Source organism: Coprinopsis cinerea (assembly GCF_000182895.1).
Source record: "Coprinopsis cinerea okayama7#130 chromosome 3 map unlocalized cont3.3, whole genome shotgun sequence".
Lineage (NCBI taxonomy): Eukaryota > Fungi > Basidiomycota > Agaricomycetes > Agaricales > Psathyrellaceae > Coprinopsis > Coprinopsis cinerea.
The window spans coordinates 1,983,091-2,006,977 of NW_003307542.1; the positions used below are offsets into that span (position 1 = coordinate 1,983,091).

Sequence of the window (23,887 nt, forward strand, 5' to 3'; positions counted from 1 at the left end):
CTACATGGCATGGCATTGGACTGTAATGCTCCACGTTTCTTCCTCAGATTGAACCGTTATCACGTCCCCTACATCGCCGTCCTGGCATCTGCAGCATGGGGCGTGGTTTCTTTTTTGAGCGTAGACCGTGGAGCTTCGCAAGCATTTATGTGGCTTATGTCCATTGTGACCACAGCTGGCCTGGTCTCTTGGATAGTGATATGCATTACGTACCTGAGGTTTTTCGACGGATTACGCGAACAAGGGATTGAAAGAGAGGCATTGCCGTACAAAAGTCCCTTACAGCCATATCTCACGGTGCGTACTCTGCCAGCGTGGCTTCTTGTGTAACGATCTCTGATGGTTAGACGCCAAAAAGTATTATGCTTTGTCCATGAATGTCCTAATCGTTCTCACCTGTGGCTGGACATCTTTCGTCAATGGCTTCGACGGTGCCCTTTTTTTGTATAACTATTTGAACTGGTAAGTTGCCTGAAGAACAAAGCCGTCTGGTCTGACGACACCGTTCATATATACTTTTGACAGTCTCCTTGTGCCGGTGGCGTATCTTGTTCTAAGACGCGTTTTGGCGGATACCCTCGTCCCATTGGACGAAATTGACTTTGCGTCAGAGATCACGCTAATCAGACAGGAACAGAATGTTCCAGGGAAAGTCTCAGAGGAAGATGTTGGAACCCACAATTTGCAGGCGAGCAACTCCCCTGATGACGGACCACTATTGTAGTTTAGCGTTCCAAATCCGATGCAACATCAGTTCAAGCAGCTTCCCCGGACCTGGCGTGTGCGTCATACACCATACCCCCTGCTGCTCCCCAGTGACAGCGGGGGCCTCCTCGACGTCGACTTGAGCAGGGACAGCAGTCGACTCCCATAATCCTTCACTGCAATGAAGATCTCCCAACTCTTTCTGCACTTGAGCGCGGTTGGCTCCCGGGGCATAGGCAGAAGCGTCTACACGCCTGTCAACCACCAGCATTCCACGCGTAAGCTCACCGTACCTGAAGTGGGTGACCGGTGAGCGGTGAGATAATAGGAAGGTAAAACGCATTTACCGCTCAATATCAAAGATGCGTTTCCTGGCCCTCCATCCGATACCGAGAGAACAGGGATTCGTTGCTTCAGGGTCAGCTTCCCCCGGTGGATTCTCGATGGCACACCACACGGCGACGATGTCATGGAGTTCGATAGCGTCATTCCCAAACTCCATCATAACTTCCCTCGTTCTCTCCAGAAACGCGCTCGTGAAATGGGTTAGGGGGGATTTCCCGTTTGCTAGTCGGGATGGATGAGCGGTGTTTTCGAACTCTGGATCCACCTTGGATTTGTACAAGGAGAAGCGGAGTTCATGTGGCGTGGTTATATCAAGAGGGAGGAGGATGAAGCGGTCCACCGGTAGAGCGCATGGGTTTTCTGGGTCCAGGAGTAGGCGTTTAACAGCGAAAGGGTCGGCGTAAAAGTTGACTTGATGAGAAACATTAGCTGCATTGGCCATATAATTTCTCAAGGGAGTTACTTACACTCGGCGCACGGCGTGGTGTTTCCGGGCACGTCCAATGCACCACCCATGCAAACGACGCGTCCGATTCGTTCATTGATGACTGCAGGGTCATGCCTCGTTATATGGGCAAGATTGGTTAGGGGTCCCAGGGCTATGTACGTCACCGAACGCGGAGGATGTTGACGAAGTAAGTCGGAGACGATGGCAGGAAAATTATCTGGTGTCATTTCTTCCAGCTGGACACATTTATGCTGCCCATTGAACGACTCGACATCATCGACATTCAGGTCCGGGTGACGCTCGGATATACCGGCAAGGCCATCTCTACGTCCATTAAGCGCTGACTCGTCGCCGAGATTAAATCTTAAGTGGACTTACCTTCCGTGGAAGTACTGGGCACTATGCAATTCGCCTTCCAGAGGACGAGCCGCAGCACACAGCAACAGAGGAGGCTTTGCGGGGTTGTAATTAGGGAACCTGGAAGCATCATTTGGATATGCTTCGAGATGACGAGCCACAGCCTGATAGGCCTTGAAGATGTTCAGGCTAGACCCTCGGTCTTCAGGAAGTCCGGATGAATGACATGTTGCCAAGAACGCACACTGATGAGTCTCTATCCGTGTTACCTGTTAATGTAAGTCATCTCAGCCTAGATGTATGTAGAAGCTCCTCTGGAACCGACCGTAAGAGACCAGGAATGCTATAATCTCGAGCTCAGGAGATGCGAGCGCCAAAAGACTGCAATGATGTTAAAGCCGCCAACCGACGCTCCCTAAAAACATGATTACATTGCGATAATGTCATCTACGCCTGGATCTGTATCAACTGCAGGACTGTTAACGGCGATGAATGATTACGGACGAGCTGTGACTTACTTATAACCGGGATAGGGGCCATCAGTGGAACGAAGGGGCGTTACTGCGATTGAAAGGATTGGAGGTTTGAGTCGTGCCGCACGGCACATCACGGAAATGTCCGAAAGCTATGTAGCTGACGATCACGTGGATAGCCACCGGGTTTCCCACACAGGGGACAACATCAATTTCTCAGAGGCCATCGAGCTCGCCATCGACGAAGCTTTCTGCATTCAAAATGGCCGAATCTTTGCGTTTCCTGGGATCGTTGGAAGGCCACAAGGGATGGGTCACCGCCATCGCCACGTCGTCGGAGAACCCTGACATGATTTTGACCGCGTCGCGAGGTCAGTTTCCCTGGATTATCTCAAATTACCGCGCTCATCGACCAACATCTCGACAGACAAGACCATCATTGTATGGCAATTGACTCGCGACGACGTCAGCTACGGATACCCCAAAAAGATCCTCCACGGCCACAACCACTTCGTTTCGGATGTCGTTATCTCCTCCGATGGCCAGTTCGCCCTCTCCTCCTCCTGGGACCACACTCTCCGACTCTGGGACTTGAACACCGGCCAGACCACCCGTCGCTTTGTTGGCCACACCTCCGACGTCCTCTCCGTCAGCTTCAGTGCTGACAACCGACAAATCGTCTCTGGCTCTCGTGACAGGACGATCAAGCTCTGGAACACCCTCGGTGAATGCAAGTATGACATCAAGGAGGATGGTCACTCCGAATGGTCCGTAAACGTTGGACTGCCAACTGGACCAGCTTCTTACCGTTTCGATTCATAGGGTTTCCTGCGTGCGATTCAGCCCCAACGTCATGAACCCTGTCATTGTCTCCTGTGGTTGGGACAAGGTTGTTAAGGTCAGTTTCCGCATCCCATTTTATTCCAATCGCACCGTTCGTATGATGCATAGAATAAATATTTGCTACTTCAGAGAGCACACGCTCTATGAGACAACATTTCCACCAAGATCTCTGACGCTTTTTTCAATCTTGACCCGGCTTTTTTCAAAACGTAGTATTGATGATTTCTCTTAGGTCTGGGAACTCTCCAAGTTCAAGTTGAAGACCAACCACTACGGCCACACTGGCTACATCAACACCGTCGCCGTCTCTCCCGACGGCTCGCTTGCTGCCTCCGGCGGCAAGGACGGTATCACCATGCTTTGGGATCTCAACGAGGGCAAGCACCTCTACTCCCTCGAGGCCGGTGACATTGTCAACGCCCTTGTCTTCTCCCCCAACCGTTACTGGCTCTGCGCTGCCACCGCCAGCTGCGTCAAGATTTTCGACCTTGAGAGCAAGTGAGTAGGACGCTTCAGCATCTTCTGGCACGCACTGATCTTTTCAAAATAGGTCCATCGTCGACGAGCTCAAGCCCGCCTACACCGATGTCAGTGAGGATGCCCGACAACCCGAGTGTGTCTCGATCGCCTGGTCCGCCGATGGCCAAACTCTCTTCGCTGGCTTCACTGACAACGCACTCCGTGTCTGGACCGTCACCTCATAAAATGGATCATACTGTTTTTTCGTTAGCCGCCCTTCTGCAAATGACAAAAACATCTCAAAAACACGGAAATGACTGGGTTGTGAAATGGCTGTCTTATTGATCGATTCAGAAAGCACTAGTTTCGTTCAGGTTGCGAGACCTTTCTTGAGGATCCCATCTGTCGAGGCCACCGAAGTCGATCTGCATCCCAAGGTACGTCATGTTGAATTGCAGCTCTGCAATGTGAGAGACCCTTGCCCGCCAACTGTCGCCACTGAACAAGTGTCAATTTCAATGAAAACGAGGTATAATCTCGACTCACGTTGCTGTTCCATATAAATCCCCAGACGGCGTGACAACCCGTACGCACTGATCTTCGAGGGACTTGCGGTCGAATAGCCACAATGTGCAGCCAGTGTATATTTCCTGCCAGCCGTTCTTATTGATCAAGACATTGTTGGGATTGTAGCGCGTTTTCGTCTCTGGTGGTGGTGGTACCGCCGGTCGAATATCGACGTCGTTGAACAATCCGAGCGCCGTGATGTTGGAGATGTTTTCCAAAGTTGCGCGTTCCTCGACAGTCGCAGCACTATACACCGAGATGACAGCGTCAGGGATATTTCCGTCTTCTTCCGAGTTGTCAGAGTCATTGTCGTCGTTGTTATCTCTCATGTGAACATCTTGAACAGGATTCGCTGGCGCTGCTTCAGAATTCAATGCTTCGGGTTGAGATGGACGCAAAGATTCGAGCAACTCTCGCTCTGATTCTCGAAACTTGGCAAGGAATTCTTGCCAGGCTTCTTCGTTGGAATAATCAGTTCGTAGCAGGATACCTGGAGTATCTAACTCGAGGAACGCATCGTATGGATCTGAGTCAAGCTCCTAGAAGAAAGAAATGTTGTAGTGACAGTTTTGCAAAAGAAAATGAAAGTAAAGAACCTCCAGGTTGATGTCGACGGTTGAGTTGTCGATCGGGTAGGATCCATCTGGCCAATTGGAGCGTAATGTTCGCAAAATGCGTTTCCGACGACCTTCCTCTGGATGGCTTTGCCTAAACCTCGCGTAATTTTTCTTTAGGAAGGAATTAGACCACGGTTGTGCAATGAGATCTTTGAATAGCAGGTACCTCGAGGATCTCAGCGAGGACTTTGTGTGGCATTGTCGCTCGTTAAAGTTGAGGGCGAGGGGAAAGAAAAGAAGAATGGTAGGGAAGCGGTCCGTCTTCTCACCCGCCATCAAAAGTTCAGGAATACACTTGCACTGGCAGAGACTGGCAGTGGGACAGGCGAACAACACACAGCCAAAATCTGAGGCGTGGGCATTTGGGTCGTAGGGTTTATTGCGCGTAGATTCAAGCGGTTAAAGATGGTTCAGAGGGGGCGCATCTTGTTTGAGTTCACTGTCGGGCATATTCGAACACTTGGGATGGGCGTCGAAGCAGTTCATTAGGCGTAATGTATATCTATAAGCAGGAGTCGTGATAATGTCGTTTATACAGCTGACGTGCGTGAACCAGCGAGGCGGTCGACAAACTGCAAGCAGTATCGTGAGCGATGAATGGCGGAGAGCACTGAGTAGACGGACCCCTCGAATGTACGGCAACGAAAGGATATTTCCAATGAAGGGTAGCTGGCGCAGGAATGTTACAACAACTGGGAAGAAGTCGCTGTAGCATAGGGTCAGTGAATGGTGGTATAAGTGGTTGTAGACGTGGCAAGACGCACCCAAACAAGTTCAAGAACCCAAACGTTTCGACAATCATCCCGATGAATGGCCATTTGAGGAAGACAAGAAGGATTCCACCAAAGAAACAAATTGAACCGCGAATTTTCTGTTTGCGAGCGAAGAAGGCAAAGGTTTTTTGAGGACCGATGATCAAAGCAAGACCGGAAACGAATAGAATCTGAACAAGCGAAGATGTCAGTGATACCTTGGGCAGTGAAGTGAACATAATAGTCAACATACATTTCCCAAAGCCAAAAGGGCTCCGTCGAAGAAGAGCATTACACCAAGAAGCATGAAGAGCCCTCCGAACGTGGTGAGCGCGACTCCGATTTCTATGAACATGGTGAGTTCTAATTCTCTGCAAGATATCGAGGCGAACGACGAACTCTGAGCATCTGTGAGCCACATTTTTGGTTATTTCAGGGTGCGCTGCAGATGGTAGTGAACGGGATTAATGTCGTGGCCGCGGTCGATGCTGTGAATCTGGTCGCGTGTCAATTGGGCGTTCTATTTATAGAAGCTATTGGACACGTAAATGCGATACCAGCTTGGCTCTCAACCATTCTGGCTCTCTTGCTTTCACTTCTCTAGACTCTGCTACTGGGGGCTCCTGCGAGAACTTGCAATGGATCGTCAATGTCGGTCTGGAACGATACTTGACTGAAAACTACTCCTGACTATTTGGAACTCGAATATGCTTCGCGACTGCCGTTGCCTTTGACCAAGTCCCTCAGAACTCTATGACGTCTACTCTTTTTGTTACTCAATGTACTGGAGGTTTTGAAACTGGAACTTGTAATCGAGGCGAACGACTCGGACTGGAATATATCTCAGTCTAGTACCATGTCTGGCCTCCTGATTTACACCCGGTTTCTTATTGAGAAAGGAGGACGAAAAGTGGTATATATAGCGCACCCAGCCTTCAGTCCACTTTCCTCATTATTACACTCGGCAGGTTCGAAACGGGGCACCAATGGAAAATCCGTACGCCTTTCTCATTCTCTTTTCTGTGTAAACATTAACGATGGTCCTGACAGGGGCCCCTTGTAACATCCTGGCGCCGGGATGAGTAGAACCTGCCATAGCAGGGTCCAAGTACAGCCAAGTGAGTCCAACGTGTCCACGTCTCATGCCTACAGTACTGACAACGGACCCGCTGGGTCTCTCGCAGCTATCCACCGTCGCACGCGGAAAGCATCGGGGCGAATGTGCCCCGACTTAAACGCCAGAGAGGGGGGGATCCTCTAGTGCGACACAAATCAACTGTCTTGGACCGCCGTTATGCGCTGCGCAGCGCCCATATATATCAGCGGGCCCGATGAGAACAGACGTACGCCTGACCCTCTTCATCCCATTTACTGAAACTTATTTGTGTGCGGTGGCAGTAACCTTTTCCAGAACGATCGACACCAGCAGCCCCGACGCCGACATCGACATCCGACACCAGCGGAAGAGATTGGCTGCTGTCCGACGCATCGCCAGTATCAAATCCGCCGACGAACGATTCGATCCACCGATTCGACTGTAGTGAAGGGAAGAGGGAGGGAGGGAGGGGCTTGCGTGCTGAGTGAAGGGGATCGGTACCCTGGAGCTCCATGCTTGGCTCCTTGCGGTGGGCTACAGTCATCCTGTATCCTGGCTTGGGTGTCCACAAGTCTGGGTATGGGGTACTGGCTGCCTAGGCAGTGGTCACTTTCGGGATGGAGGACGCGCCATCTCGCTTTGTAGCCACTGCCCAGTAGGGGTGGAATGTTGTGTTGGGGCACGCATTCCCGTATAGCGTTCATGGGTATCTTGATAGGTTTGTTCGCCCTTCTGTCTCTTTTGATGTCAATCGTCTCATCCATGCACCCTGTTGTCAGATCCCGAGAACATCTTGCTAAGGGTCTACTTGGGGCCGAACCCCCAGGTAGCGTATAGCACGCCCAGACGTACCATACAGTGAGTCTGCGGCTTCACAATCCCGGCTTTCTATTTCTCATAGTGGCCCTCTCTCTCCTAGTGCATAGACCCGTGCGCCGGAGTACTTGAATTGCATATACCTTGTATTTGCCTTAAAAAGCTACAAATATGGCCTTTACGACCGTCGCCAGCCTGACAAGCCTCCGTGTTCTAAGTGCAATAGATGCGTCGATCCGAATCTACAATAGATGATTAGCCTTCAGATCTCAGATCTTCAAATCCCAGTCACAGTAACGGGTCCACCAAGATCAAATGAAGTGAAAAACCGAAATGTCCTTAGCTCCTTCGCACAAGTTCGCCTTCGATAGGGGTTCTCTCACTTCAATGTACCTTTATTGCTCCTGCGTCGCACTTGAATCCGACAGCTTCTTCGCGCAGTGGGACTAGTCTGAATTGAAATTACTACCTTAAACACCTAACTGAAGGTCCATATATGACAAGTGTCCAATTCGAAAGCGAGATAAGACAGGGTTGTCTTTACACTACGTTCTCGGAGTAAGTCAAAGGCTTCTTCGATAAGGGAAGGTGCTCACCACACATACAATTATCAGGGTATAAGTATGTCGCAGAACACGAGGGGGTTCATAAAGCTTGCTTCGCTTTAATAACGCGGTCATACGACTCCCTCAGAGGAATCCTTCGCGACAAGACAGTCAAATGATTATTAAGGTAAGGCCCAGGCAGCAATGGGTGGATGTTCTCTGTGTTTGCGTGGGGATTGACCGGCGGGAAGAAGACAATTGTTTGGGGTGAGGGTGGTCGTGTGACTGCAGGGAGATGCGATAAGGCTGAGAGTGCAGCAGAAGAAGACGATGTCGACATCGTTGAGAGTGTGCGTGTTCTGTCGTTATTTCGGCTTTGTTCGGCACGGAGCGCTGGCTGAACGGGGACGGTAGCCACCGAGCGGGCAGAAGAAAAGGACGTGCGCCGATGGTGATCTAAGTTTGTCTTATCTATGAAAGAACCACCCGACGTTGAAGCCGGAGAACTGGGTAAAAAGTTCCGTGGGTCTTCATGGATGCTGGAAGAGGGAGATGTTGATAGCTGTGGAGGGGCTGCCGCTGTGAGAGGGGTAAGAGGGGAGTTTTTGGCGACGTTGAGATGGCCGAACGATTGTCCTCGAATGAGAGGGTGGGGACGAACATCAGATTTACTAGAAAATGAATAAGTTGACGACGGTCTCGAGGACCTTCTGCTATGTGATTGTCGAGAACCGTGCCGGGATGGGGGAGCCTGATCGGTGCGGGTTTCTTTCGCACTCTCGAGTTCGAGATTTCTGAGTTGTGATTGAAGATGATGAAGCTGGGCATTATGGACATCGGCATGGGAAGGGTGGCCGTGTAAACCCTGGGTATGGGATGGCGCAGCAGCAGCTGGAGCTGGGAGGCGAACCTCGTTCTTGGGAGTGGACGGCGCAAACTCGGATGGTCGGGCTGTTTCGACCCTCTGCAATGTCGGAGCCCCACTGGGACCTGTGCGATTCGGCGGCTGGTTGTGCTGGGCATACAGAGCCCCCACCTCTGAGCCATCATTCTCAGACGCAGTTTCCGAGTCCGAGTCCTGGTTACTTGGAGTAACGACACCGCTGGAGCTGGACACCCATTCGTCGTCGTCGTCGTCATCCTCAGCTGCGGTGATTGTGAATCCCGCCTTCGGTTTTCCACCATTGGCCTTCGGAGGCGGGTTGTGTCGCCGCAAGGGTTGCATCTGCTCTCTCGAGTGAATGCGTTGGCTGCTGCTCGTCCGGTTGAACGCTGGGGTCTTCTATATGTGAAAAGGGGTTGAGGTCAGTTTGTCCGGTTCCCAAAGAAGCCCAAGAAGAAAGAAAAGAAAGAAGACTAACATCATTGGCATATCCTCCAGACTTCTTCCCCTTATCTGAGTGCTTCGAAACTGGTAGGTCCTTCTGGGTGAACTGAAGGTTGTTGGTGACTTTGGTTGCTGAGCTCGTGCGTGCGAGTCTGCCTGTGCTGCTGCTCCGGTGTCCTTTAGACGGCATTTTCAAATATATACACCCTCCCCCTGAGCCGAACGAACGTTTAAATGCCGAGTACGAAGAGCCTGTAATGGTCTGGTTTCTGACAACGAGCGCACTCCAGAGTCGCTGACTGACCCTAACCGGCTCCCCCGGTCCGTGAACGGTATGTTTGTTGATGGGTCAAAACTTTTTGCTTCCAACTTGTATAGCGCTTCCACCGCCTCTGTCGGTCACCACAGACCTTATATCCAGATTCAAATCGGAAGAGAGGGACACAGACGAAACGATGGAACGCGTCCAATTCCAACAGGAGCAGGTGTGTTGCTTGACAAGAACTGCACGAGATTTCAGTAGTTCACGCCCATATAGATGCTCCCCGAGTTGAAAGACTTGGTGGAGAAGAATCTGTTCACTGAAGTGAGTCTTGATGGTACACGCTCTTCTATGTCTATATTGATATATCCAGCTCTCCTAGAAAGAGATAAAACAAATCATCAAGCAACGCACCGTCTTCGAGTCTTCTCTCGTCCGCAGAGTCGCCAAAAAGTCAGATTACATACGGTATATCTCCTACGAGATGGACCTGGAAAAACTACGCAAGAAGAGAATAGAGCGGTTAGGTGAGTCCTCTTGTCGTTTGCGTGCCTGAATTTCTCTCAATTCGAAGTATAGATCTTCCCAAAAGCCCTTCAACTATCTCGGACTATGCCTTCGTCCGGCGCCAGTTCCTCATCTTCGAACGAGCTCTAAAACGGTTCAAATCTGATATCGGCCTCTGGACTCAATATATTCAGGTGGCCAAACGTGAAGGCGCCAGAGCCCTTGTTGGGCGCGTCACCGCCAGGTATATCACTTTGCATTTCACACTAACCTGAGACAATCTGGAGCTCACATTATCTGTAGAGCCCTGCAACTGCACCCCAATAATCCCATATTCTACGTGCTCGCCGCAGCCCATGAACTTGATAATCTCTCTCCTTCGACCGCCCGCTCCCTCCTTCAACGCGGCATCCGCGTCAATCCAGACAGCGTTGAATTATGGAAAGAGTATGTGAAGATGGAACTTGGATTTATCGAGAGTTTGCGACGTCGGTGGGAAGTCTTGGGTATCAGGGCCTTTGCGGATGGAACCCTGAAGGGAAAAGAGAAAGCCGTGGAGGAGGATTCGGATCCGAGTGCCTTCCTTCAAGGTCTACAGGATGACGACGATGTTATCATGGGACCCCCGGGCATCAACCAGGGCACGAATGAGGCAGAAGAACCGGAAGCTGTCGAGGGTGATGAAGGTCGTCGCCAGATTATGGAAGGTGCTATTGTGAAATCTGTCATCCAAAGTGCCGCTCAAGGTAAGCTTGGTGGCGTTTTTGTGGAACTCTGGATTGTACGTATTGATGTCTTTCTGTTGTATTGTCAAGCGCTACCGAAGGTGGAGCTCTTCCTGGCCCTCGAGACTGTCATCTCGGAATTCCCGTCACCCCCGACTTTACAGGAGTCCCTCTTAGAATATCTATATGATGTTCTGGGAGAAACTCTACCTCGGGACCCGAAGTCCATGGAGTTGAGAACCCACCGCTGGTTGGGACGGGGCTCTAAACATGGAATTGAATTGGTGGATGGTTTGCGAAAAGCGAATGAAGAAATGCTGAAGACCATTGGTGACTCCAAGGACGAAGCCTTACTGGAATCGTACGCCAACTTTGTGGAGAATTGGTACTCGCGAGTTGATGATGACAGCCTGGTATGCTTGCACCTTCCGTCATGTGAAGGAAGACACTGATACATTGCTTTACATAGAAAACCTATCTTATCGCGTCGTTGAAGGGACTGGTTCAGATGACCAAGTCGTCGCCATCACTCCTTGCGACCCATATTTGTTTGTTGATGCAAACGCCGTCCGTCTCCCCTGCCAAGGTTCGACGGACTGCCCAAAAGTACACATCCAGAGTACCGCAGTCCTCACGGGTGTGGCTAGAACGGCTCAAGGCTGAGAAGGTTGTGGGTACACAGGAGGGCGATGATACCGCGGTGCTGAGCGTATGGTCAGAAGCAAGAAGACAGGTTGCAGGCAGCGAAGAAGATGTGACGCCGGTCTGGCTCTGGGGCATCGAACAGTTGTCCAGGGAGGACCTCGACGGTAGGAAGCGACTGCATGAGGTGAGTGACAAGCTAATCGGGAGTGAATGATACCGATTCATAACCCATGTGCAGGAATTGTTAAAGGAGAGCTTGCGGGCTTCCTGCCACCAAGGCGTACACGAGGTGCTCCTCATGCATTATGTCACGGTGCTTGAAGAGGCATGCAGAACGCCGGAGTCCGGATTGACATCGGATCAACCGCATGGGTGGAGGAAATGGCTAGATGCAGTCCGCCATATGGCAAGTGGATATCTCACGACTGGGCAGGTTTGGAAACGGGTTTTCGAGGTTGTCGCTGGAGGAAACGAGGAAGAGGAGAGTGGGGGTAAAGGGACCGACGAGAAGAGGATGGTTCTGGAAGAAATCTATGGCTACTGGCGCCAGAAGGACGAAGTTGGGGCTAGGACAGCATGGGCCAAGTGGCTGCTTGAGTATGGGAAGGGAATCGAAGCGAGCAAGGTGGTAGCGCAGGGACGCCAGTGCTTGAGCGCAGAAGATTCGGCCGAACTGGAGAAACGGTGGATGGAAACACTAGGTAGCAATACGTTGATAGTAGGCGATAATTGAGTATGCAGATGATCTGCCGCTTTCGATATCCAATGCTGTGTTCGCAGCACATGGGACGGCCCGATTTGGAAATTGTGGTACATACTTGGGCGGGTCGTTTGTCTCAGAACAACGGTCTTTGGGGGCAATTTCTCGAGTCATTGAGCTCAGTTGAAAGGTGGCGAGGGCATAGAAATGTATAACAAGGGTGTAGCGAGTATATAGAAGAAGAAATAGATCGTAAAACCGAGTAATATATGATACCGCGTGGTTCACAAATAGGTTCCATGTGAGTCCATGCGTCGCACGGGGCTTTGCCCAGCCACTACATTCAAGTTCCCACTGTTCCTCTGCTTTCATCTTCTCCAGTCTCCCAACTTTTCGCCGCCGCCGTCGTTGTCGTCGTTGAACGTCGCTCTTCTCGTCGGCCTCTTCATCTACGGTGCGTTGCTGCTTGTCGTCGTCGTTGTCGACGTCGACGGCGCCCCGTTTGCCACCGTCCCCAGAGTTGCTGATTCATTACCCCAGCTTTTCTCGTTCCACAGCAAAGCTAGGCGTCGACGGGGCGTCCTCTCCCTTCTCCGACACGTTCTCAACCACGGTCTCCTGCATGCCCTCAACGTCCTCATAGTCTCTGACCCCGGTCGATTTCAACCGACACTCTACGTCCCCTGCGCTCAGCATCGCTGACAGCCACGAACCGTTTTTCAGCTGCCTCTGTCGCTCATGTTGCAGTACCCGGTTCAGGTTCCCTCGCTGTCCCTCTCCTCATCTGCAAAGCTCGCCTCTAAACCCTCTAAAGATAACATTCCTTATTTGCTCAGTAATGACCCCCCTCGCCAGCCACAGCCATTGAGCTCCCTCCGCTTCCAGAAGGACCCGTATGCTGCCAGGCCAGTTGGTCCAAATCGTTTGCCAGCACCGATCGTGCCACTCTCGATTTCGACCAATCTGGTCCCGTCACCGTCAGCTTCGTCCCCGTCAACCGCCTCGGCCAAGCACCCACGTAGCCCTTACATCTCCTCCCGTCAGCTTTCTGCAAGCCCCGTCCCGTTCCGCCAGCAACCCAGCGGCCCAGCACCCCCTTCGGCTCTATCCCAATGCGCCTCTTCAGGCTCGTATCCCATTGAAGACGTGTTAACACCTGGGGATATTGTCGGCGAGGGCCTTGTTCTCCAGAATGAGGTTCTCCGGTTGGTTGGGTCCACGAACGAGTCAGATGCAGCTGCACCAGCCAAGGAGTTTGAAGTCGTGCGTGTCCTCGGCACTGGCAGCTACGCTGTTGTCTACCTGGTTCGAGAAATTCTTTCCCGACCCCCTCCTTCTGAAGACGGCCACATGACAACCATCGGCTCCATGGATATGGACGGCACCCCTCAGCTAGAGTATGGGCGTGAATACGCTATCAAATTGCTGTCCAAGGCCAACCTTGACGAGGAGGCTCTGGCCGCCCAAATGACTGAGGTGCGTGTTTAGATCAGAAGCTCCGTGTGTTCAGTAGTTGACACCATGTGCAGGTTACGATCCATCAATCTCTTCCCCTCCACCCAAATATTGTAACGCTACACCGCACACTTGAGACCCCTTCTTTCTTACTTCTTCTCCTGGAATACGTTCCGGGCGAGGACCTTTTCTATTTTTTGGAACAAGCCCGTGACCATTATGAACCCCAGCCTTCTGATTTTGTCATGTACAACTCTCGCACTCCCCCAACTCCCAGTTTACTCTCCAATCTCCACCCTTCGCAACTGCTCTCGCGCACTCGCCTTCGCCTCATCGCTTCGATGTTCTCCCAGATGTGTGACGCTGTTGCCGCCTGCCACTCCACCCAAGTCTTCCACCGCGATATCAAGCCTGAAAACTTTATCGTTACAGATGGTTGGGTGATGCTGGCGAACGGACGTCAAGAACGAAAGGTCATTGTCAAGTTGACGGACTTCGGTTTGTCAACTACCGACATCGACTCTTCGGACGTCGATTGTGGAAGCGCGCCCTACATGAGCTACGGTGAGCTCAACTTGACGTATCCATATTGTAGCAGTTGATACTAACACACATGGTCAGAATGCAGGAACAACATTGCTCCCACCTATCGACCTCGCGATGCTGATGTTTGGTCTCTTGGCATCGTGCTAATCAACATGTGCGGACTCGCTACGACTTTCTTCCCTAATTCAGCGTGCTAACATATAATTCAGGTTGTATCACTTTAACCCATGGACCGACACGGCCGAAGGTGCTTGCTCGTCGTTCGACCTTTACCGTCGGGATCCCGTCAATTTCTTCACCAATCGTTTCCCCGGAATGACTCGAGGTGTTGCTGAGTTCTTGGCTTCAAGAGTCTTTTGCATCCTCGAGGGTGATGAGAGCGAGGGCCGACGCATCTCTGCGGCCGATTTCGGTGTTTGGGTCAAGGATAACTTGGTGACGATGTTGGCTGGCCATGGGATGCAGCGCACTTTGTCCACCAGTTCGACGCAAGGTCATCCTATTACCTCCATCCCCGTGTCTCATCGTCCCATGTCCCGTAATCCCTCCAACGCGACCGCCGCTCGTGGTACTCCTGCCATGCCCACTAGATCGCTTTCCCGGGCACCATCCCTCGGCCCCGCCTACGAACGCGAGGAGAAATCAGAGCTGTCCACTGTCATCGATCAAGATAACGAAGATGATGTCGAGGTGCCCGAGCCTTCTGAACCTATCCTCGGCGTCGAAGAAGCTGGCTCTCGATCTGCCTCCACTTCCAAGCGTCGTAAGCGCGGAGCTCGCAAAGGCAAAGGTGCCCAAGCTTCGTCGCCTACATCCCCCCAAGACGATACAATTGTCAACCTGGCCGCGGCTTCTGAGTGTTTGGCTCGGGAGCTGAGCAAGCAGTCGAAGGTCTCCCTTCCCTCTTCACCCAAGAGCACTTCCACCTCCTCGCGCAAGCGACAGCCCCTCGAACCCGTATCCATGTACGCCATGCCCACCCCTCTGCTTAATTCTTCTACCCCTCGAACTGCAACGAAAGCTTCAACATTTGTCACTTGCACTCCTGTACCACCCTCGGCTCCAACGAAGAAGCCATCCCGGTGGAAGCTCAGCTTTGGTAAGGCCAACGCATCAACCTTGGCAAACGCCGTCGAGCGGCCTGCGACTGAAGAAGCTGCATCACCAGCTTCTGCTGAACCATCTCAACCACCACCTCCGTCTACCACTGTCAACAACGTCACGAATCTTATCATGGGCTTGGATGCTCCTGCTGCCCGTCCTATTCCTCCTGCTGCAGGTGTATTTGACGATGGTGCATCTACTTGGGCACGTGGCCGTCGACCAAGAGACGCCTCCCCTGTGCGCAAGTATGGTGGACGGTCTCCCCGACGAGGACTTCAATCTCCTTCCCAGCCCAGCTTGGCTGACAGTTGGGTTGACCCTCCTTCGCGCGGTCCTTCACGTGCCATCTCTCCTAGCAGTACGCGAAGCGGGCGTCCGATTCGTTCCAGTGCATCCTCCATGGCATCAAGTAATTGGCGCAGCTCCATGAGTACCACGTCAAGTGCGGGGACGTCGACATCGGCATTCACGCACTACAGTAATGGTAGCACGCGCAGTATTTCGACCACTGCAACCAGTGTCTCAGCTACCAGTTGGAGGACCAGTGTGAAGCAGCCATCGATCTCATCCAACTCGAGCGGGTACTCAGCGTCCGGTGGCTATACTTCCGTCCCTAAGAACATCAAGCGTAAGTCCTTGAATTGACTCGTGAAGGAAATTACCCTGATTCATGTCTTTTCAGTCATGAATGGCGTGCCTTGGGAACTGGACCAGTTGCCGCGAGGACAACATCCCGATCCTTCGTTCGGTAACCCTCCCCCTCGCAAGCAGCGTACGAGGAAACACAAGGACATCAAACTTGACACCATCACTGAACGGCCATCCAACTCGGCGGGCCTGAAATCTCCTGAGCTCCGAAAGGACGCGATGACGAGCACGTCTGACCTCCCGGCGGTTGTAAATGCTGCCAGGGATGAGGGGGACAATGTCGGTAGTGGTGGTGTGAAGAAGGTGCACAAGGGACAGATCAACGCGCTCGCGAAGATGTTGTCAGCCTTGCGACGATGAAGAACGTCCCGTGTCGTTTTGTCTTTTGTGCCTTTCGCCCTGACGGACTGTTGTATCGAGACAGGAACTCTTCCGCTCCCTATGACTTCTTGTTGAACTGATGTTGCCAATGCGAGTAGTTTTGCGGACAATGCGTTTGGCCCCCCAATCCTTTTTGTGCGTGGTGCGGATCAGGAATTCTCGTGTTGCGCTGTATTCATAAAGTATCCTACTTCACGGTGCGCAGTCAATACTTGGACATCCCCTCGTGTTATGGGTTGATACCCTGCATTCGTTTGTGACGGCGTTGATTCATCGTTTTAATCTCTCTGTTCTATCCAGTATTGTACTATCTTTCGACGGGCTCCGTGCAGCACCGCTGTCATTGTCATAACTCACACATTACATTGATATCACATACATACGAAACATTCACTCCTTGCATTTTTTCTCTTTACTTGCTCTATACACTCAAGTCTACGCCTTGTAGTAGTTGTATTTAATATTCGAAGTATGGTCAATGGCCGCGAGCCCCAATGGAATTATAGAAGTGGTTGGAAGCTAGGATATGTTATCTCCGTTCTTGGGTATTTCGAAGCGCAGCGAACGCCATTTCTTGCTCCAGCGTGGGTCGTTGGACGACTCCTTGGACGCTGGTTCCCGGCTCTACAAGAACCGTCGATGGTTCAGAGATTGACCTCTGAGAGCGATGTCGGCGCCCTGTGGTTGTCCTGTCTGAAGGCGAAGGTGGAGCGGATTGTCCACTACTGTCCATGTCGATGTCGCTATCAGAGGACAGAGGGGAGTTGGATCCGGCAATGACAAAATTGCCGCCACTGTGGGTTCGTGCGAGGTTGACGTAGTATTCTTGAAGGATTTCGCGAGTGCACTAACGGAGACGAGAAGTAAGATCAAGTATACCAGAGAAGAAGCATGTCAAAAAATCTGGAAGGGACTTAGAATTTGTTGTAAAGGGTGCTGGGGTTAAGAAGCAGAAGAAAGGGAAGATGCTGACCATTAATCTCCAATCAATCATTGAGAGAAACTCTCGCTCGAGGATGTTGAGCTCGGACACACTTATACCACCTACCCTGGCATAGAATTTGTTCGGAGAGAAGGTGTCGCATAGGCCTTTGCTTGAAACGGTGATAGCTGCGATGATGAACCGATGGGCAGTGAGAGAAGAGAATGTGAAGACGGGCCACCGTGCACAGATCTGATCGATGTAGACAAGAATGAGGAAGAGGCAACTTTTCTATTACGGGTTAGCACATATGGCATGCTTCCTAGATTGACAGGCGTACCTCGACATTCGTAAACCTGACAATCCGCTTCAAGTAATCGATGATAGAAATGCCTGGAGGTGTCCTCGAATGAAACCGAGTCAACGATTCCCTGATGACAGGCTTTAGCGCTGTATTTTGCCATGGATAGAAAAGTACTCACGGAGAAAGGGGTATCTGGTCGTTATGAGCCATAAGTCGTTCTAGCATATCCGCTAGATTTGGGAAGGAAAATATGTTAGGGGTAAGGTTTCATGTTTGAACATAGGAACTGACCTATCAACTGGAGAACATAGTCTATGGGAACATCTTCGAAGTTGGCCGGTAGCTCGACCCTTCCTGCGTTGGAAGATGCCATAAATCCATTGCACGATGCGGCCGTGGTTTGTGGTAAAGGCTATTGTCCAAGACGAGCACACGACCTCAACGTGAACATCAAGATTGATGCCAGGCGGCGTCGGAATCAATTCCGTGATTTACCCGTTGACCCAGCACAGCCCCACGATCTTCTCTCCTCTGCCGGCCGCTTGGTCCCTACTGTACAGTCGTTGATGTCGGAGTGTCGGAACATGAAACCTTATTCAGCCCCAACCAATCAATTTTGGTGAAGTCGTCGATAAGCTCGTCATCGTCACCACCGTTCGCCATGGCCCCAAAATTCGTTAGTTCATCGCTCCTGGAATTGCAATAGACGGCTGACCGCGCTCCGTAGGACCCCAATGAAGTCAAGATCATCTACCTCCGGGCAACTGGTGGTGAAGTTGGTGCTTCATCAGCACTAGCCCCCAAGATTGGTCCTCTTGGTTTGGTGCGTCAAACCGTGTACCCTGAACAATAGAGGATATTGAAGAAAGTGTCATCGTCCAGTCGCCGAAGAAGATCGGTGAAGATATTGCCAAGGCCACCTCTCAATGGAAGGGTCTCCGGGTGACCGTTCAACTCACCATCCAAAACCGACAAGCCACCGTCTCCGTTGTCCCCAGCGCTTCTTCTTTGGTTATCAAGGCTCTCAAGGGTGCGTCATGGTGAACCCTTGATCTTGTGTGGCGCCTTTAACACCATCTATAGAGCCCCCTCGTGATCGTAAGAAGGAGAAGAACATCAAACACTCTGGCAACATCCCCCTCGAAGAAATCATTGACATTGCACGACAAATGCGATCAAAATCACTGGCGAAGGAGCTGTCTGGAACGGTGAAGGAGATTTTGGGTACCGCACAGAGCGTTGGCTGCACGGTTAACGGCCAACCTGCACACGATGTCATCGACGGAATCAACTCTGGGGAGATTGAGATTCCTGACGAGTAATTGTATCACCGCAGTAGCAATTCCATCCACTTGCATCTTCATTGGCATTTCGATGTGCGTTCCGGTTCTCTTGCTTTGTTTTCCCCAGACATTGACAGCGACCGCCAAAGTATGAAATGGCGGCTTTGTACTTTTTTTTTTGACCTGCCCAATCCTATACGACACTTCATTGTGGGAGCCAACTGCCATCCATCGCGTGTCCCTCGTCGTACATAAGTGAAGTAGAAGCCGAATGGTGACGTACTGATGTTGCCGATGAGATGTATATAACCAGTTTGAAACCGGCCGCTTTCCTCACCAAAGTACGACCATGCAGCGACAAACGAGGAACATCATCCAGTTGGCGTCGACTCCAGCGCGCCAGCGAGGTGCCTTGACGGTGGCCAACCAAGGCCAATTGACAAACCATTTGAGGCGATACAATTCGAGCTTGACAAGTCTCAGGTGGAAACAGCTCTTGGTACCAAGCATCTTCCGAGGCGCCGGATTGGGCATTGGCATTGCCGTTGGCATTTGTGTAGTTGGTACGGCTTCCATCCCTTTCACATTGTTCGTAACTTGATTCACGCTTTATTCCTAGTTGGCGCCCAATACCACTATTCTGGGTGGAAAGAGAAAGTGGAAACCGCTCACAAGACGCTGGAACTTCTGAATAAGGCTGCTTCGGGAACGGAGAGAGACCACGACGGTCAAAAGAAGCCTAGCCAATTGCTGAACCTAGCGAGAGAGGCCGTCAAAACATACTTGGCTGGAGTACCACTTTCTGGTGCTGTGGTGGACCTGGCATTTGATTCCGTGGACAGCGCTATCGACGCTCATGGAGCTGAAGCGACCGCCATTATCTCCAGGATGGCGAAGGAGATCGAATACACCATAGACGCCCATAAGACCTGGTCTACTGCCGCTGCACGGGACATCTATGGTATCGTGAACCGGGAAACGAAGAAGTTGCGAGAATTGGCTGGGAAACCGGAAACTCAAGAGGCTATTCAAAGTGTCAAGCACGCGGCCGCTGAAAAGGCCCAAACCGGCATCCAGCAAGCCAAGGCTTGGGTGAGTACTCTCAGTTTATCGGACACGGGGCAGTGCTGACCTCAGGCTAGGGCTCGCAGGCCGGTGGATTCGTTGCAAGCAAGTGGTCATCCCGTCCTTCCAAGGAGTCTGGAAGTGACATTCCGAAGGATGATTTCAACAAACCTTGAGGGGACCAGTGCACTCACAGACTAGGCCTTGTCGCCGACAAGTCAGTGGAAAACGAGATTGGGGGTGTTGTTGTATAGGTACAAATGCAGGTTCTATGGTTGGACAAAGTAGCATGTGTTTTCGTCGCTCCTACTCATAGGGCCGGTGGCGTTATCTTCTCGGTGAACCTGGGATGGGGGGCGGATGGCTACCCAGCGATCCACCTCCCATGCTGTGGAGGACCTTCCCGACAAACATCCCAATTCGACTTGAACGCTTTTTGATTTTTCCCATCTTTCCGACGTCTTCGCTCGAAGCAGTTGGCGTCAATCCTCGGAAATGGTCGATTGTTGGTGTGGAAAAAGTGGCAGTTGGATGGTGAAACAAGAGCGTCGGTTTCCCCAGGCTTGTCTCGTGTACATCTTTGATGCCCACAGCAAGATGGTGTGGCTTTGTGTAGTGATATCGACGTCCAGCCGGAAAAATAGGCGATCTGGAAGGTGGGTTTGTTGGAGTAGTTGTGCTTCGCGGCCCCGCGTGGACATCGCGCACTCCACCTAGTTCGAAGGAAGGGCTGTCTGTGGACGGCTTTCTAAACTTGTACTCGGCCAGACTGCCTGCGCTGGGGCAAGGAGGAACATCGGAGGAAGAAGTGGAACCAGAGCTTTTTTGACGCTTCTTGACTGGTCTGGCAAGCAAGAGGGGACGAGTGTCGAAAAGGGGGGACGGATTTTCTACGTTTGTAGACTGTGAGTGACGTAGAGTTGGTGCGAGACACGAGGCGGATTTCGACTGGTAGAGGCCTCGACGGGTGGCCTCACCAGCATCGTGGACCTTCAAATCACTTGTTCCTGGTCGCGCTGTCGCCCTTTGATCGTCTGCAAGGATACCGGGGTGCAGTCCTTTCGTTCGACCGGTGTAGTAGACGTGCCCCCCTGGGACTGACGGAAACGCGTCCAACAAATTATTTGGACTGTTGCCATGGGTCTCGTCTGAACGAGTGTAGCGCTTCAGCGTACGAGTGGGCTGATCGAGATGGGGCGAAGTCCCAGTGACTTGGTCGTCCTCCCACCAAGCGACCGCGTTATCTTGCGGTGATGATCGAGGATGTTCTGGGGCCGGTTCTCGGTCGAAGTAACAGTCGACGATCTCGTCTTGATGGTGATGGTGGTGGCCGAGGCTCGACGTCGCGTCGCTACAGTCTCCCGGCGTCAATAGGCTGCTCGTGGCGTCGGTGGACAGAGTCGCGTCCTCGAAGGAATCGTGGTCGCCGTGGTCCTCAATCGTGTGAGGTTGGGTTTCGTCGTCGTCGATGGCACCCTCCTTTTCTCCAAAAAAGAAGCCCTTTCGCCATTCTTCCTTGATCCTGTCGATGGTTAACGGTCTTTGTCGCAGTGATTTCCGACTGGACTCTTCGTAACTCTCGACGAACGAGTCCCCGATGGCATCCATGTGTTGGAGAGTTGCCCAAGAGGGTGAATCGGGGCGAGGGGTTTCTGGAGCCGCTGGGTCGAGGTCGAGGCCATAGTTGAGAAGTGAGCTACTAGCGTAGGCGGACGCGCCAGAACAGCACGAAGCGGAGGATAAAGACGAGGACCGCGAGTGCGACATGTTTGAAACAAGTTGAAGAAGTGAAGAACCGTTATCCTGGAACATCCGCAATTATTAACCCTCCTTCTCCCCACTTGGAAACTGCTCCCATAGCTGCGTGTGTTTTCAATCAATCGCCACCCCGCCTTCGCAACTTGTCGCGGGAGCTGAGCCGGCTGTGGTTGCCATCCCATTTTTGTCATCGATCGGAATCACTTCCCAACCCCGTCAAGCAGTCCGCTGTCCTTTTATAGTAAGCGGAATCACGATAGGGGGTCCTTGTCGACTACCATCCTCCTGTACTGCTATTAAAATCATATAGGCGGACCTGTAGAGACTTACTTATTATACGGGTCACTCAGATGCAGGGCATCCCACTTGTTTGTGGGACATCTCATCCCCGAGCCTTCTCCGGAGATGGAACGGTCCCGTAGGCTATCGTTTTGAGGTGAATCACGGCACCCACTAACCCTACGTCGTGGCGAATGGCCTACTTCCATTTTTTGTTGCCCCCTTGACGTTCTGTTATTGAATGTGATTATCGATAGCATCTAATTTTATAGTGTGGTCACTGGACCGACCATAAAGGGCAACACCGTGACGAGGGGCGAAAAAGCGTGGGACATTGCTTTCGCTACCTCCACTTGTGGTACTATATAAGGCTTTGGTCCTTGCCTGATGTCCCTCATTATCCCCTTGGATTGCTCTCGCCACTATGGAGAAGTATCGAGGGGATCAGATGCAAGAGGGAAACACCTTCGTCTCTTTTCTTAAACATACACCCACAGCTACAGCATGGGAGCAACAGATCTCCCCGTTGTGTGGGCTTGGGTGGAGGATGATTATATACGCCGGACCTGGAGGGAGTCCGTTGCAGATTCGATTCGATCCGAGTGGTCTCGCGGGCGCGTCGCTCAATCCATTCACCTTCGAAGTCGAAGTCGTGTTCAAGGCCAAGGATTCAGGCAAAAATCTGAAAAAGAAGATTCTCAGCGGGTCTATGAGGCTCCCCAGAGGCGCCGAAGGCTACAACGTGCAGCACTCCGCTCACAGCAGAGGGTATAACAGCTATGGCTATCACAGCTCATACGAATTTTCCGACAGCAGTCAGCACGTTGGGACTGTAGTACACCCCGCGCCGGGGGCCGCCTATGAAACGTTCATCCGGTTGAAAGTCACCATCAGCACCATCAAGATTGACCATGATGTGCACCAGTCAGTCAAGCTGAAGAAGGCCCTGGGTTCATTGCTCGTAGGAGAGCAATTCACGGACACCAAGTTCTATCTCCTTTCACGGATTCCCGGTCGCTCGGCTCAATCCACGGCTGTTCGTCCCCTGTTTGCAAATGCGGAACTACTACGGGGATATTCCGCCGTCCTAGATGAGAGTAAGTATCTCGTCGGACACTCCGACAAGTATTTTGGCTGAACTTCCTGTCCTCCAGTGCTCTTCGGAGCCCATGGGTTCAGGGAATCCGACATTGTCGACCTCGACGACGACTGCGGGGATGCCATCAGCCTAAAGCTAGCGGAGTACGATTACCCGGATGACAGTGACCTCGAGGGAGATGAAGAGGAAGGGCCTGAGATGGTCGAGGTTTCGCAGGAGATTAAGGAAGAATCTAGCTTGGAAAACTCTTCGGTCCTTCCCTTCGCATTTCACGATTTCCCCAGCTCACTCGAGCTCACCCAGGCCAGCCCCAGGCCAGCCAAGTGAGTGAAACCCTATCCCTACATCTATGCACACCCTGAGTACCATGCTCCAGGTCAACTACTGCCTTGAAGCTCGGTCCGAAGCGGTATGGGCGCATACTCCCTGTTAATGGACATGCGTACAGAACGTGAGTCCAATTCCATTCCCCCGCGACTCTGCTTTCAAAGCTAATCAATGCTCAGGTGGAAGTCGTTCTTGCTTTATCTTATAACAGGAGAAATAAACTTATTGCCCCTGTCGTCCACTTCGAAGAGGGAACAGGTGCAGAAGGACTTTGATGCCCGAGGAACGATTGCTTGCTCCCCGAAGTCGATGTATCACCTTGCCCAAAAGGTGAGTCCAGACGTCTCTTTTCAAGTACCCCAAATCTGAAACGCCGCTGAAGTTTGGGGTGCGCACCTTGAGTGAACGGGCTTTAGAGGAGATCATGAAGAACATCACCGAGACGAATGTAGTTGAAGAGGCCTTCGGGAGGTTTCCGTGTCTGTAAGTCTAATCAAGACATAAAATAACATCAACGGCACAATAAC

The 23,887-nt window shown here is 51.8% G+C and overlaps 14 protein-coding genes across 14 annotated transcripts; 7 read left to right on the forward strand and 7 right to left on the reverse strand.

Moving 5' to 3' along the window:
* Positions 1-655: 655 nt before the first annotated feature.
* On the reverse strand, positions 656-2,280 carry CC1G_07355 (hydrolase; the record flags this gene model as incomplete). The annotated part of the gene is made up of 6 exons (XM_001830388.2): positions 656-715; positions 800-998; positions 1,053-1,461; positions 1,518-1,822; positions 1,877-2,111; positions 2,262-2,280. 6 exons carry the CDS (start codon positions 2,278-2,280, stop codon positions 656-658), a joined length of 1,227 nt encoding a protein of 408 aa, XP_001830440.2.
* A 310-nt stretch (positions 2,281-2,590) lies between these two features.
* On the forward strand, positions 2,591-3,937 carry CC1G_07356 (guanine nucleotide binding protein beta subunit; the record flags this gene model as incomplete). The annotated part of the gene is made up of 5 exons (XM_001830389.2): positions 2,591-2,699; positions 2,756-3,095; positions 3,151-3,226; positions 3,404-3,669; positions 3,722-3,937. The coding sequence occupies 5 exons, from the start codon at positions 2,591-2,593 to the stop codon at positions 3,873-3,875; spliced, it is 945 nt and encodes a 314-aa protein (XP_001830441.1). The 3' UTR covers positions 3,876-3,937.
* Positions 3,938-3,980: 43 nt separating this feature from the next.
* On the reverse strand, positions 3,981-5,013 carry CC1G_07357 (hypothetical protein; the record flags this gene model as incomplete). The annotated part of the gene is made up of 4 exons (XM_001830390.2): positions 3,981-4,128; positions 4,177-4,736; positions 4,794-4,925; positions 4,981-5,013. 4 exons carry the CDS (start codon positions 5,011-5,013, stop codon positions 3,981-3,983), a joined length of 873 nt encoding a protein of 290 aa, XP_001830442.2.
* Positions 5,014-5,344: 331 nt separating this feature from the next.
* On the reverse strand, positions 5,345-6,142 carry CC1G_07358 (golgi transporter; the record flags this gene model as incomplete). The annotated part of the gene is made up of 5 exons (XM_001830391.2): positions 5,345-5,386; positions 5,439-5,520; positions 5,579-5,757; positions 5,820-5,911; positions 6,124-6,142. The coding sequence occupies 5 exons, from the start codon at positions 6,140-6,142 to the stop codon at positions 5,345-5,347; spliced, it is 414 nt and encodes a 137-aa protein (XP_001830443.2).
* A 359-nt stretch (positions 6,143-6,501) lies between these two features.
* Positions 6,502-7,206, reverse strand: CC1G_07359 (hypothetical protein; the record flags this gene model as incomplete). Its single annotated transcript, XM_001830392.2, has 2 exons — positions 6,502-6,586; positions 6,914-7,206. 2 exons carry the CDS (start codon positions 7,204-7,206, stop codon positions 6,502-6,504), a joined length of 378 nt encoding a protein of 125 aa, XP_001830444.2.
* Positions 7,207-8,123: 917 nt separating this feature from the next.
* On the reverse strand, positions 8,124-9,540 carry CC1G_07360 (hypothetical protein; the record flags this gene model as incomplete). The annotated part of the gene is made up of 2 exons (XM_001830393.2): positions 8,124-9,305; positions 9,385-9,540. 2 exons carry the CDS (start codon positions 9,538-9,540, stop codon positions 8,124-8,126), a joined length of 1,338 nt encoding a protein of 445 aa, XP_001830445.2.
* Positions 9,541-9,805: 265 nt separating this feature from the next.
* CC1G_14209 (U3 snoRNP protein) lies at positions 9,806-12,222 on the forward strand (the record flags this gene model as incomplete). The annotated part of the gene is made up of 8 exons (XM_002911630.1): positions 9,806-9,835; positions 9,889-9,936; positions 9,995-10,139; positions 10,192-10,363; positions 10,423-10,865; positions 10,935-11,257; positions 11,314-11,673; positions 11,740-12,222. The coding sequence occupies 8 exons, from the start codon at positions 9,806-9,808 to the stop codon at positions 12,220-12,222; spliced, it is 2,004 nt and encodes a 667-aa protein (XP_002911676.1).
* A 276-nt stretch (positions 12,223-12,498) lies between these two features.
* CC1G_14210 (hypothetical protein) lies at positions 12,499-12,891 on the forward strand (the record flags this gene model as incomplete). Its single annotated transcript, XM_002911631.1, has 1 exon — positions 12,499-12,891. The coding sequence occupies one exon, from the start codon at positions 12,499-12,501 to the stop codon at positions 12,889-12,891; it is 393 nt and encodes a 130-aa protein (XP_002911677.1).
* Positions 12,892-12,927: 36 nt separating this feature from the next.
* On the forward strand, positions 12,928-16,823 carry CC1G_07362 (CAMK/CAMK-Unique protein kinase; the record flags this gene model as incomplete). The annotated part of the gene is made up of 5 exons (XM_001830395.2): positions 12,928-13,665; positions 13,719-14,208; positions 14,266-14,344; positions 14,400-15,922; positions 15,977-16,823. 5 exons carry the CDS (start codon positions 12,928-12,930, stop codon positions 16,300-16,302), a joined length of 3,156 nt encoding a protein of 1,051 aa, XP_001830447.2. The 3' UTR covers positions 16,303-16,823.
* Positions 16,824-16,852: 29 nt separating this feature from the next.
* CC1G_07363 (cyclin-dependent protein kinase regulator Pho80) lies at positions 16,853-17,922 on the reverse strand (the record flags this gene model as incomplete). The annotated part of the gene is made up of 5 exons (XM_001830396.2): positions 16,853-17,170; positions 17,372-17,536; positions 17,586-17,676; positions 17,728-17,779; positions 17,841-17,922. The coding sequence occupies 5 exons, from the start codon at positions 17,920-17,922 to the stop codon at positions 16,853-16,855; spliced, it is 708 nt and encodes a 235-aa protein (XP_001830448.2).
* Positions 17,923-18,210: 288 nt separating this feature from the next.
* CC1G_07364 (60S ribosomal protein L12) lies at positions 18,211-19,041 on the forward strand (the record flags this gene model as incomplete). The annotated part of the gene is made up of 4 exons (XM_001830397.2): positions 18,211-18,225; positions 18,277-18,372; positions 18,432-18,579; positions 18,633-19,041. The coding sequence occupies 4 exons, from the start codon at positions 18,211-18,213 to the stop codon at positions 18,869-18,871; spliced, it is 498 nt and encodes a 165-aa protein (XP_001830449.1). The 3' UTR covers positions 18,872-19,041.
* A 140-nt stretch (positions 19,042-19,181) lies between these two features.
* CC1G_07365 (hypothetical protein) lies at positions 19,182-20,073 on the forward strand (the record flags this gene model as incomplete). Its single annotated transcript, XM_001830398.2, has 3 exons — positions 19,182-19,395; positions 19,452-19,924; positions 19,975-20,073. 3 exons carry the CDS (start codon positions 19,182-19,184, stop codon positions 20,071-20,073), a joined length of 786 nt encoding a protein of 261 aa, XP_001830450.2.
* A 151-nt stretch (positions 20,074-20,224) lies between these two features.
* On the reverse strand, positions 20,225-21,664 carry CC1G_07366 (hypothetical protein; the record flags this gene model as incomplete). Its single annotated transcript, XM_001830399.2, has 1 exon — positions 20,225-21,664. One exon carries the CDS (start codon positions 21,662-21,664, stop codon positions 20,225-20,227), a length of 1,440 nt encoding a protein of 479 aa, XP_001830451.2.
* A 694-nt stretch (positions 21,665-22,358) lies between these two features.
* CC1G_07367 (hypothetical protein) lies at positions 22,359-23,847 on the forward strand (the record flags this gene model as incomplete). Its single annotated transcript, XM_001830400.2, has 5 exons — positions 22,359-23,031; positions 23,089-23,356; positions 23,410-23,484; positions 23,540-23,690; positions 23,743-23,847. 5 exons carry the CDS (start codon positions 22,359-22,361, stop codon positions 23,845-23,847), a joined length of 1,272 nt encoding a protein of 423 aa, XP_001830452.2.
* Between the last annotated feature and the right edge of the window lie 40 nt (positions 23,848-23,887).